This window comes from Xenopus laevis, chromosome 9_10S (genome assembly GCF_017654675.1).
Source record: "Xenopus laevis strain J_2021 chromosome 9_10S, Xenopus_laevis_v10.1, whole genome shotgun sequence".
Lineage (NCBI taxonomy): Eukaryota > Metazoa > Chordata > Amphibia > Anura > Pipidae > Xenopus > Xenopus laevis.
Window position 1 is genome coordinate 114,907,746 of NC_054388.1, and position 13,530 is coordinate 114,921,275.

A 13,530-nucleotide genomic window follows, 5' to 3' on the forward strand; every position below is an offset into this window, starting at 1 on the left:
TGTGTGGGGGGCAGCTATACATACTGGGGAGCAGGTAGGGAGAGTGGGGGAATAGTAGGGATAAGAATAGGCTGAGTCTGTGGTGACATAAGTGGAAGGCTTGGGGGGATGGGAGCACATTGAGGCCAATAGAAATGGAAAGGAAGGACATTACTGCAGTTTATATATGATTAATAATTTTTGGGGGCAAAACAATCCCATTCGGTTATATTAATGTTTAAAGGAACAGTTCAGTGTAAAAATAAAAACTGGGTAAATAAATAGGCTGTGCAAAATAAAAAATGTATCAAATATAGTTAGTTAGGCAAAAATGTAATGTATAAAGGCTGGAGTGAGTGGATGTGTAACATAATAGCCAGAACACTACTTCCTGCTTTTCAGATCTCTAACTCTGAGTTACTCAGTGACTATAAGGGGGGCCACATGGGACATAACTGTTCAGTGAGTTTGTAATTGATCCTCAGCATTCAGCTCAGATTCAAAAGCAACAGATATGTTCCATGTGCCCCCTCAAGTCTCTGATTGGTTACTGCCTGGTAGCCAAGGTAACCAGTCAGTTTAAACCAAGAGAGCTGAAAAGCAGGAAGTAGTGTTCTGGCTATTATGTTATACATCAAATCACTCCAGCCTTTATACATTACATTTTTGGCTAACTAACTATATTAGATACATTATTTATTTTGCACAGCCTGTCTATTTACCCAGTTTTTATTTTTACACTGAACAAAAAAATAAGAATGTACCAGTGTGTTATACTCCTTTAGATATTGTGCTTAAAAAAGTAGTGTTTCAGGCTGATTTATTGAATATTTCTGCAAAAACCCTAATAATCCCTCCCTTCTCTTCCACTTGCTGCTCCCTGAATTCCCAGGCTGTGCACTCAGCTCACTGCACTGTAGGACAGGAACCAATCAGCAGCTAGCAGGACCTGATAGGGAACTGAAGCCTGTCTGTGCTTGTGTGACTGCAGGGCTGTGATTGGCTGTCCCCCTCCTACTGTGCTTCTGGCAGGGACACGCCCACCCCTCATTTGAAACACAGACAGGGACCAGAGAACATCTATAGGGAGCTCCAATAAAGGGGCTATTTTTAAAGATAATACTAATTTTAGCTCCATGTTAAAAACAACACCATAAATTACTTATTGTCTACAAAGTTAGTGTTTTTTCATTTATCCTATGTCTCCTTTAAATGCTTTTTTAAGTGGACTTAAGGTGTGGACATCCCAGTTACAGAAAGATCCCTTAACCGGAAGACCCCAGGTCCATAGCTTTATGAATAACAGTTCCCATACCTGTACTGCTCCTGTTCTTAAAGGAGACATATTGTGTAAATAAGTGCCCGTGTATTATGCTCCTCTAGATCTAGAAGGAATGTGCAGAGAAAAGTAAATTGTTTGAGTTTCTTTTTTAAAAATTTCCCCTACAAATCCTACTAGTCCCACCCATCTGCTCCACTTCTTGCTGACTGTATACCCAGCTACAAGTTTAGTCTTTGCAGTTTCTCTCTCATATAAAAGCTAATAACGAGACAGGATCAAGCCCATGATTAAGACCAATGATCTTGTGAAATTACCATGCAGGGAGGTTCCAGCCTAATATGACCAGAGCTTAATAGTTAGGACCACTATATGAGTGGTAGGTGTGGGCCCTTGTAAATGTTTTGGAGATATTTGTGGGAATAATCCTGTATAGAAATGTGTAAGTGCTTAATTCCAGGGTCACTTCCAGGTCAGTCCCTCCCACGAGGAGCCAATGGGAATGTGGGAGGAAGCGAGTGACACAGGGATGAAGAAGAAGAAGAAGGATAAAAATGAGGAGGAGGAGGAGCGGGGGAAGAAGGAGAGAATGGTGAATCTGACACTGGAGATGATCTATCTGCTGACTGGAGAGGTGAGGGGCACTGTGACTGGCACACTGACAAGAGACTGTCTGTCTGTACAAAGGGGGTCTCTCTGCAGCTCAAACACCATTCTCTCTTCCTTTCAATATTTAGCACTACATCCCTAGGAAGAAGTCAGATGATGGGGGGGCCCTGCATGCCCCTGGCTCCGTCATACAGAAGGAAAATAACAAGAATGACAAGAAGATCCTGGAACTCATGTCCAACATCATCCAGCTGCTGACTGGAGAGGTGGGTACAGCGGCCCCTTATTGTTTAGTAACAGTGGATGATAATCCCTTTCTCTGGCTGGGGGATGACTGGAACATTGTGTGTGACAGGTTGCCATAAGGACTCATCATGTTTCCATCTATTTTTCCTTGGACGAGTGGGACTATATAAAAGGAAACAAGGACCTTTATGAGGAAGGGATAAAGGAGGAGCCACAGCAGCTCCACCCACTGGGTGAGTAATTGTTGCTTTTTATCATATGCAGATCACAGAATCTATTCAAGATGATTGGTCGGTTCAGCGATACCTGGAAGAAGGTTATTCATCTCTTTATACCCAGTTAATAGCAAGTGGCACAGACACTGAGATAGCATACTGATCTTTTTTAATCATTTATGCTCTATTAAAGGAGAAACAAACCCTAAAGTAAAAAACCCCAGGTTAGTGCCAAACACACACATACTTATTTTAACAATACACACTTATATTCATACTATACACACACACATTCATACTACACACACACATACATACAATTTTGGAAGATCATGGGGGTTTCACACATTCACACGCACACAACATGCAATTTGCCAATTGTACACACCTACAAACACTAATTTGTCTCTTATATCGCATCGTCTGTTTTTATGCCTGAAAAACTAATTGCCACTGTGAATAGCATATTCGCTAATTGCACTGTGCAATACCTTTTGTATGTTATTTTTGTGTTTATATCACAATTTCAGTGATTTTGGTGCATTTTTAGCCATTTTATTGCATTTAGGCTTGGCGTAGGTGTTGTTAGCTTATTTCTGTCCGTAAAACCTATTTGGCCATACTAAAATATTCAAACTGTGATTCTGACTGCTAATTATACTAGGCGGGAAAAAGAAAGCATTGATTTTTGTGGTTTTGTTGGATTTTAGTGATTTTATACCATCTCGCTTTGTTTTTGTCTGCTATATATCCATTTTGGTGTCTCTAAATGCCAGATACTTTGGTAAACCTATGCACAGTGGGCATCAAACTATTCAGTGGACCCCTGGCAATCATATTCAGGGTGTTTTTTATTGGTACCTAATACAGTGTGGGATATGCAGAGCAGCAAATTAAAACCTTGGAGTGATTTTTCAGAATTTTGATACATTTTTATTAAAACCGCTGTGTTCAGACAAGCTTTGATGTTGGGTAGAGAGACATATTACCCATTTTGGAATCCGCAGTATGTGTACTTTTCAAAAATATATGGTTTTCTGGGGTAAACCTACTGTTTCAGGATTTTTTGGAATCTAAAGTATGCTGTTTTCTGCCTTAGTGCTTTCTAAATTTGGTAATATACTGCCGGGAGTTTTTGCTGTACAAAAGTCCTAAATCTCCCTAATACTATACATATCTGGTATTGGCACGTTCGAAAGGCTTTCCAAATCAGTTGGATTTTCATTCATAAAATGATTTTTTTTCTGGTATAAATTTAATATATTGTGAAAAATAGAAATGTTTCATTTTTTTGCTATTTAGCGCTATAAATCTTTTTGCAAAGGTGAAAATACATGACAACTCAGGCAGATTTAGAAAGCTCAGTTTTTCCTGTATAAACAAATGTATAGTTTTCCTAGGTACACTAAAGGTTTCCCCTTAGAAAATGCCCCTAAAGTGAGCGAGCACAAAATGATTCAAAAACGGCCGGTATTTTGCCTAACCGAAATGTCAAATCCTGACCTTTCAAAATATAATAGAATTTTTGCGTAGTACAAGATTTCCACAGGAAACCTTATATTTTTTTGAAGGGGCATGTCCTGATGAGTCCAAAATGGATCTGTATCCGGGCTTGATTGTACAGAAAATCTTTCATGGCGGTAAACGCTAGTGAAAGAAGGGTAAACTGCAGCAGACGCATTATTTCTACAAGGCTGTCTCTGTTCTGAGCCCTTGGGGTAAGTTCCACGTCTTGCTGCTCTGCTTGTTACCTAGGAGTGGTCCCCAACCAGTGGTCTACGAGAAACATGTTGCTCAGCAACCCATTGGATGTTGCTCCAAGTGGCCTCAAAGCAAGTGTTTAATTTTGAATTCCTGGCTTTGAGTTTTGGTTGGACCAATAGCAAATTACAGCCCATACTTAGCCACCCCTGGAACTTTTTGCATGCTTATGTTGCTCTCCAACTTTTTTCAACATTTGAATGTGGTTCACCGTCAAAAAAAAACCCTGAGCTTCAACATGACCAGACTTCAGTCCATGTCCCCAGTGTTGTATTGTCCCCAAGGACAGATTATCTCACTGTGTTATATCTCCTCTATCTAAACTGGATTTTTCTATCCCTCCACAATAAATCAGAGTTGTTTGTCATATCCTGTTAATTACTGTAGTGCCCATCCTATAAGGCTAGGGCCACAAGACACACATTCTCCTACGTTTCTCGGCAGGACAAGGTCCATGTCGTATGGCCATAGCCTAACTCTATTTGCTTATTGTTAGTAATAGTATGTACTTTTTATTTCAATTAGATGTGTCTGTGTGTGCCAGGTCACACCTTATGGCAACCGGCCTCACACAATGTTCAGCCATAAATAATTCTCTCTCTTCTCTGTTCTTCTCTTTAGCAGTCTGTGAATATAAAGATGAGAGCAATGTTACAGCACATATGGAAGCAACATTAGGCTGTAATAATGATGGAAATCTCACTAAAATGTCTCCAGTGGAACAGTCTCCACCAGCCAATGGGATTAAAGAGGAAGTGGCTTCATGTGAAGAGATAAACCAATCAGATTGCAGCATTAATCCATTTACGGAACAGATACAGGGAACAGATACACCTACTCCTATCATGGGATGCAGCCACTTTAAAACGAAGGTTAATAAATATGATATAAATTCATATTGGTCCCCAGATGAATCTGGCATAACAAAAAGTACATTACACAGTAAAGACAGCTGCAATGAGGGCCATAAACATCTTAGCCATAAGAATGATTATAATAAACATCAAAATCCCCACAAAAGACAGAAATCTTTTTCTTGTTCTAAATGTGGGAAATGTTTCTCAAATCTAACTTCCCTTCATTGCCATCAAAAGACTCACAAGGGAAAGAAACTTTCTTGTTTGAAATGTGGGAAATGTTTTGCCACCTCATCAAAACTTATTATTCATCAACGACAAACCCATATGGACGAAAAGCATTTTTCTTGTTCTGAATGTAGGATATGTTTTTCAAAGCAATCTACCCTTGCTCGTCATCAAATTACTCACACAGAAGAGAAACCATTAGCGTCTTCTGAATGTGGGAAATGTTTTGCCACTTCATCACAACTTATTGCCCATCAACAACAAGTCCACATGGAGGTAAAACCATTTTCCTGTACTAAGTGTGGCAAATGTTTTTCATATCGATCTCTTCTTGTTCGTCATCAAAGGACTCACACAGGAGTGAAACCTTATTCTTGTTCTGAGTGTGGGAAATGTTTTGCCTCTTCATCACATCTTATTGGCCATCGACAACAAGTCCACATGGAGGTAAAACCTTTCTCCTGTTCTGAGTGTGGGAAATATTTTTTATATCAATCTCAGCTGGTTCGTCATCAAAGGACTCACACAGGAGAGAAACCTTATTCTTGTTCTGAGTGTGGGAAATGTTTTGCCACTTCATTACAACTTATGGCCCATCAACAACAAGTCCACATAGAGGTAAAACCTTTTTCCTGTTCTGAGTGTGGGAAATATTTTTTATATCGAGCTCATCTTGTTCGTCATCAAAGGACTCACACAGGAGAGAAACCTGATTTTTGTTTTGAATGTGGGAAATGTTTTGCCACTTCATTGCAACTTATTGCCCATCAACAACAAGTCCACATGGAGGTAAAACAATTTTCCTGTTCTGAGTGTGGCAAAAGTTTTTTATATCGATCTCATCTTGTTCGTCATCAAAGGACTCACACAGGAGTGAAACCTTATTCTTGTTCTGAGTGTGGGAAATGTTTTGCCACTTCATCACAACTTATTGGCCATCAACAACAAGTCCACATAGAGGTAAAACCTTTTTCCTGTACTGAGTGTGGGAAATGTTTTGCCTCTTCATCACAACTTATTGGCCATCAACAACAAGTCCACATAGAGGTAAAACCTTTTTCCTGTACTGAGTGTGGGAAATGTTTTTTATATCGATCTCAGCTTGTTCGTCATCAAAGGACTCACACAGGAGAGAAACCTTATTCTTGTTCTGAGTGTGGGAAATGTTTTGCCAATTCATCACAACTTATTGGCCATCGACAACAAGTCCACATGGAGGTAAAACCTTTTTCCTGTTCTGAGTGTGGGAAATGTTTTTTATATCGAGCTCATCTTGTTCGTCATCAAAGGACTCACACAGGAGAGAAACCTTTTCCTTGTTCTGAATGTGGGAAATGTTTTGCCTCTTCATCACAACTTATTGGCCATCGACAACAAGTCCACATGGGGGTAAAACCTTTTTCCTGTTCTGAGTGTGGGAAATGTTTTTTATATCAATCTCAGCTGGTTCGTCATCAAAGGACTCACACAGGAGAGAAACCTTTTCCTTGTTCTGAATGTGGGAAATGTTTTACAAATCAATCTAGCCTTACTCGTCATCAAATGACTCACACCGGAGAGAAACCTTGTTCATAATGAGAATTTTTTTTAAAACCGGTCTTGCCTTAAAGTTCTTTATAGAACCCACACTGGAGAGAAACCATTTTTCAGAATGTGGGAAATGTTTTAGAAATCAGCCAAACCTTTCTTTTGCATTGATTACATTTTAATATGACTTTCAGTATTTACAGAGAGGAGAAACAACACTATACAGTTCATTACAGGGTGATCCTTAGACCAGTACAGTTTGGGATACAAAACTCCATAGATATCACTTTGGCAGGTGTGTTTTCTTAATGCTTTTCAGAGGATAACCTAATGGAGATAAAACCAGCTGGAAATGACTTGAAAGTTATATATGTTTTTACTATAAATCGGAATGGGGAAATAAATCTGTTTAACCCTTAAAGTGGCAGCAGAGTTTCCCATTTCATTTGCACTCCGTGCCATCCGTTTTTGAACATTTTGTGCTCTCTCACTTTAGGGGCATTTCCTGAGATGGATTTTTAATTTACCTAGGAAAAGGATACATCATTTGTTTCAGGAGAACCTGAGCTTTCTAAAACTGCCAGAGTTTTTGTGTATTTTCAATTCTGGAACAAGATTTAGAGCTCTAGAAATTGCCATGTTTCATGTTATAGGGATTTATAACACAAAAATATTTTTATTTTACGCACAAAAATTCAACTGACTTGGAAAGCCTGAGGTGTCTTGAATGCACCAATACCAGATATGGACAGTTTTATGGAGATTCCTGACTTCTATAGATCTAAAAGCCCCAGCAATAAATGATCATATTTTCAAAACACTACCCAGAATATGGTGTACTTTTCGTTCGAAAGCCAAAAAATCATGGAATGGTAGGTTTACCCCAGGAAACCATATATTTTTGAAAAATACACATTCTACCGAATCTAAAATTGGTAACCATGTCTTTCTACTTCGAAGTACCAAACATTAAAGCTTTTCTGAATTATTTCTATAAAAATTCTTAACTTTAATTTTGCAAGTGCACATCTCCCACATAGCATTAGGTACCAAAAAAAAAAACACCCTAAATATAAATGCCAGGGGTCCATTGAACAGTTTGATGCCCATTGTGCACAGGATTACCAATTTAGCGCACACAAATTGTGGAAATCTGGAAGTCACTTCAAGTAAAATCAAAAATATATATGTTGATACATTCAGCTGAATCTAAAATGGGTACTCATGTCTTTCTTCTCCAAACTACCGAGTCGCAATACTTTCTCAAATGTCGGTTTTGGTGAAATACCTGAAACATCCATTTCTTGCATCTTATCTCCCTCATAGTATTAGGTACCAAGAAAAATATCCTAAATATGATTGCCAGGGGTCCACTGAACCGTTTGATGCCCATTGTGCTTAGGTTTACAAAAGTATCTGGTGTTTAGAGACCCCAAAATGAAGTCCTACATCTTAGGCTGTAAGTGACTTCAGTTACTGAGTAATCAGCACATTTACTGCATTTTGGTTGAGTACAAAAAGATATGTCAACCCCTCTAAACCCATATATTTTTGGAAAGTACGCATTCAGCTGAATCTAAAATGGGCAGCCATGTCTTTCTACTCCAAACTTCTGAGTCACAGTGCTTTGCCAAAATTGTCGGTTTTGATGAAATAACTGAAAATTGCCACAAAACATCCACTTTCTAGCATTTTATCTTCCACATAGTATTAGGTACCAAGTGAAAACTTCCTAAATATGAATGACAAGGGTCAACTGAACAGTTTGATGTCAATTGTGCACAGGGTTTCCAAATTATCTGGTGTTTAGAGACACCAAGATGAAATTAACATATACAAACTTACCAAGAAATCACTTCAACCACTGAATAAGCAACATGTTTACTGCATTTTATGCAGGGTAAAAACAAAAAATGATAAGTTGACCCACCAAAATGTGTTTTTTTTTTGGAAAGTACACATTCAGCTGAATTTAAAATGGGTAACCATGTCTTTCATCTCCAAACTACAGTCGCAGTGCTTTCCCAAATTTGTTGGTTTTGATGAAATACCTTAAAAGTGATTCAAAGCTTCCCCTTTCTAGGATCGTATCTCCCACATAGTATAAGGTACCAAGAAAAAAAAACATCCTAAATGTGAATGGCAGAGGTCCACTGAACACTTTGATGCCCAATATGCGTAGATTTACCAAACTGTGGCAAACAGAGCCCCCCAAATAAAAATAGCGCATATGAATTCTCACAGCTGACACTCTGATGAATCCAAATTGTGTAAGAATGTCTTTTTACTGCAAACTGTGAAACTGCAAAGCCATTGTAAATTTAGAGTTTTTTATGAAATTTCCAAAAATTGTCACAAAGCTTGAAATTTTACCCCATTATATGCTCCACATTTCGTAATGTACCATCATAAAACATCCTAACTATGAACACCAGGTTCTACTGAACAATGTGACGCCCTATATGAGTAGATTTACCAAACTATCTGGTGTACAAAAACACCCAAATTTATATACAGCAGACAAAATTTCCATGGGCAAAAACGAGTAACAAGGAAATGCACCCGGTATGTGTAGTGAGAACAGTAGGGAGACCCTAGAAAAAAGATATATTTTCTAAAGGTACATATTCAGACAAATCCTAAATTGGTAAATACGTCTTTCTACTGCAAACTATGAAACTGCAAAGCCATGCTGAACATAGAGGTTTTTATGAAATTTAAAAAATTCATCACAAAGCTTGCATTTTACTCCATATATGCTTCACATTTCTTAATGTACCAGCATAAAACATCCTAAATATGAACCCCAGGGGTCTACTGAACAGTTTGATGCCATAAATACACACACAAACGTTGTGATGTACAGAGGCACCCAAATGGATATACAGCGGACAAAGACTCCATGGGCAAAAAACAAGTAACAAAGAATTGCAGAATGCAATAACATCGCTAAAATACAATAAAACCATTAAAATCAATAATTTTTTCCGCCGCTTAGTGTAATCCACCATCAGAATCTTAGTTTCAATATTTTAGCTTGGCCAAAAAAGTTTTACGGACAGAAACAAGCGAGCAACGCCTATGCAGAACTGAAAAAGAAACAACATGGCTAAAAAGGCAATAAAACTGCTAAAAATGCACTAAAATCATAGAAAATTTTATATAATCTCCAAAATAACATTCAAAAGGTCTTGCACAGTGAGGTTGGCGAATAGGCTATTTGCAATGGCAATAAAAAATGTTTACAGGCAAAAAAACCTGACGCAAAAAAAAGCCATAAATTGTGCAAGTGTGTAAAAGTGTGAATACACTTGGAAAAATAATTGTTGCATGCAGGTGTGCGTATACAAGTATGTTTTAGTGGTGTGAACCCCCAAAAAATGTATGTAAGTGTATATTAGTGTAAAAAGTGTGTGTAAGTATATTTTGTGTGTGTTACACTAACCTGGGGTGTGTAGACTGCAGATCTGTGTCCAAGAAGACTGGAGGGAGTGGCCTGATTGTTGATTCTGGGTTGGGGGCGTCGCTGGAGGAAGGAAGTGCAGCAGCAGACTCACATGTCCGCTCGTCTATGGGGGCCCCTGGGCAATCGCGCCCCAGGGGCTACTTTTCCACCTGCTCTGCTCGTTGCCTAGGGGCTTATGACGAGCAGCTTTAAAAGCCACTCTTCTACTCCCCTGTTGGGATTTGCTGCACAATGTAGAATTCTTTGTACTTTTATCCACAGAACATAGATCCTACATGATGTGGAACTTAAAGGAGACGTATTGTGTAAAAAAAATAAGTACCAGTGCAGGAACCAATCAACAGCCACTTGGCAGTCGCTGTACAATTATTTACAAGTATAGAGAAAATGAGCAGGCAGTTCCAAAGACAAATCTTGCAGGCAGAGTTGTCAGTTGTATTTATGTATATATGTATGTATGTATGTATGTATGTATGTATGTATGTATGTAGGTATGTATGTATGTATATTTTTATTTGTAAAGCGCTCCTTGAGGGCAAAGCACTGTACAACAAAACAATAAATTAGTAGTAACAAACAAGGGGTCATTGGAATAAAAAGTAACAATAAGTGCATTATTAGAAATACAATTCACATAAATATAAAATATAATTACAATACAGATTAAGTGCTCAGTGTCAAGGAAACAAAAGGCTAGAGGACCCTGGCCCGTAGAGCTTACAGTCTAAATGGGAGGGTAACAGACAGACACAATTCAGAGGGGTATTAAGGTGCTGTGAGTTACAGTTTGTTACACTGATATATAAGTGCCAGTTCAGCTGTTATCCAGGTGCTCCCAGAGGGAGTCTTTCAGTTTTGTTATAAAAACATTGAGGGAGGATTCTCTCCTGAGAGATTCAGGAATGACATTCCAAATATAAGGAGTCACAAGAGAGAAGGGTTTGATACGGGAAACAGCAGTAGTAGTGGGGGGTATAACCAAGCGGTTGCTCTGAGAGGAGCGGAGGTTTTGGGCAGGAACATATAGAGAGACAAGAGATGAGATGTAGTGAGGTGCAGAGGAATGAAGGGAAGGTTATGAGGAGGAGGAGTTTATAAGTTATTCTTTGTTTTATAGGAAGCCATGATAAGGACTTCAGCAGCGGAGGGGCCTGTACCTTTTGGATGAGAGGAGGAGAATTCTGGCAGCAGTGTTTAATACAGACTGTAGAGGGGAGAGATGACAGTTAGGGAGGCCAGTTAGTAGAAGGTTACAGTAATCTAGTCGGGATAGGATGAGAGCATGCATGAGAGTTTTGGATGTATCAGGTGAAAGGAAGGGAAGGATTTTGGCAATATTGTGTAAGAAAAAGTGACAGGTTTTGACAGTGGTGTTAATATGATCAGAGAAGGAGAGAGAGGAGTCAAAGATTCCCCCCAGACAGCGAGCTGAGTTGACAGGATTAATGAGCCATCAATAGAGATAGTAAATAGGGGAGTAGGACCAGGCTTAGGTGGGAAGATGATAAGTTCAGTGTTAGATTGAGTTTGAGGTGGCGCTGGTTCATCCAATTTGAGATAACCAGGAGGCAGTTAGAGATCTGAGTCTCTGTTTCAGCTGTTAATGAACGGGTGGATAAATATATTGGGGTATCATCAGCATACAAATGATAATTAAAGCCAAATGAATGGATGAGATCTCCCAAAGACAGAGAGTACAGGGAGAACAACAGCGGACCAAGTACAGAGCCTTGTGGCACCCCCACATTAAAGGAAAACTATACCCCCAAAATGAACACTTAAGCAACAGATAGTTCATATCATATTACGTGGCATATTAAAGAATCTTACCAAACTGGAATACATATTTAAGTAGATATTGCCCTTTTACATCTCTTGCCTTGAGCCACCATTTCGTGATGGTCTCTGTGCTGCCTCAGAGATCACCTGACCAGAAATACTACAACACTAACTGTAACAGGAAGAATTGTGGAAGCAAAAGATAGAACTCTGTCTGTTAATTGGCTCATGTGTCCTAACATGTATGGTTTGTTGGTATGTTTGTGAGTACAGTGAATCCTACGATCCCAGGGGGCGGCCCTTATTTTTTAAAATGGCAATTTTCTATTTGATTACCCAAATGGCACATACTACTAGAAAAGTATATTATTATGAAAATGGTTTATTTACATGAAGCAGGATTTTACATATGAGCTGTTTTATGCAATATCTTTTTATAGAGACCTATATTGTTTGGGGGGTATAGTTTTCCTTTAAGTGGAACTGGAGATGAGGTTTTGTTATCATAGGAGACAGTGAATGATCGGTTAGAAAGGTAAGAAGAGAGCCAAGATGCAGCCTGGTTACGGATGCCAAGTGAATAGAGAATCTGCATCAGGAGAGAGTGATCAACTGTATCAAATGCATATGATAGGTCAAGGAGGAGAAGGATGGAGAAGTGACCTTTGGCTTTGGCACCTGAAGATCATTTGTAACTCTGCACAAAGCAGTCTCAGTAGAGCGACCAGGCCGGAAACCAGATTGTAGAGGGTCCAACAGATATTGGGTGTGTAGAAAGTTAAAAAGTATTTTTATTACAGTGCTCTAGGATACAGCCTAACGCGTTTCTTATCAATTGGATTCTTTATCATAGGCTCATGATACTTAATCATAGCCTATGATTAAAGGAGACATATAGGATAAATGAAAAAACCCTAATTTTGTAGGCAATTATAAGTAAGATATGGTGTTGCTTTTACATGTTGCTAAAAATTAATATTATCTTTAAAAATAGCCCCTTTATTGGAGCTCCCTATAGATGTTCTCTGGTCCCTGTCTGTGTTTCAAATGAGGGGTGGGCGTGTCCCTGCCAGAAGCACAGTAGGAGGGGGACAGCCAATCACAGCCCTGCAGTCACACAAGCACAGACAGGCTTCAGTTCCCTATCAGGTCCTGCTAGCTGCTGATTGGTTCCTGTCCTACAGTGCAGTGAGCTGAGTGCACAGCCTGGGAATTCAGGGAGCAGCAAGTGGAAGAGAAGGGAGGGATTATTAGGGTTTTTGCAGAAATATTCAACAAATCAGCCTGAAACACTACTTTTTTAAGCACAATTCTTCTGTATCTAAATGAGTATAATGCACTGGTACATTCTTATTTTTTACACTAAGGGGCCGATTCACTAACTTCGAGTGAAGGATTCGAAGGTAAAAAAACTTCGAATTTCGAAGGTTTTTTTGGGCTACTTCGACCATCGAATGGGCTACTTCGTCCTTCGACTACGACTTCGAATCAAACTATTCGAAGTAAAAATCGTTCGACTATTCGACCATTCGATAGTCGAAGTACTGTCTCTTTAAAAAAATCTTCGACCCCCTAGTTCGCCAT

The 13,530-nt window shown here is 39.0% G+C and overlaps 2 protein-coding genes across 5 annotated transcripts in view; one reads left to right on the forward strand and one right to left on the reverse strand.

Annotated features, from left to right (window-relative positions):
* Window positions 1–13,530, reverse strand: part of XB5772961.L (Gastrula zinc finger protein XlCGF53.1 L homeolog) — a 579,535-nt gene that overhangs the window by 414,476 nt on the left and 151,529 nt on the right. The gene's annotated exons all lie outside the window — the stretch shown is intronic.
* On the forward strand, window positions 1,755–7,521 carry xlcgf66.1.L (Gastrula zinc finger protein XlCGF66.1 L homeolog). Its single transcript, XM_041579025.1, has 5 exons — window positions 1,755–1,892; window positions 1,996–2,133; window positions 2,223–2,346; window positions 4,711–6,166; window positions 6,254–7,521. The coding sequence occupies exons 1-5, from the start codon at window positions 1,755–1,757 to the stop codon at window positions 6,747–6,749; spliced, it is 2,352 nt and encodes a 783-aa protein (XP_041434959.1). The 3' UTR covers window positions 6,750–7,521.

Bases quoted from the DNA above. Each gene is read 5' to 3' on its own strand.
- xlcgf66.1.L (XM_041579025.1), top strand. From the start codon at position 1,755: ATGGGAATGTGGGAGGAAGCGAGTGACACAGGGATGAAGAAGAAGAAG. The intron at 2,134-2,222 runs GTGGGTACAGCG...TGTGTGTGACAG, and splicing joins TCCAGCTGCTGACTGGAGAG to GTTGCCATAAGGACTCATCA. The intron at 2,347-4,710 runs GTGAGTAATTGT...TCTTCTCTTTAG, and splicing joins ACAGCAGCTCCACCCACTGG to CAGTCTGTGAATATAAAGAT.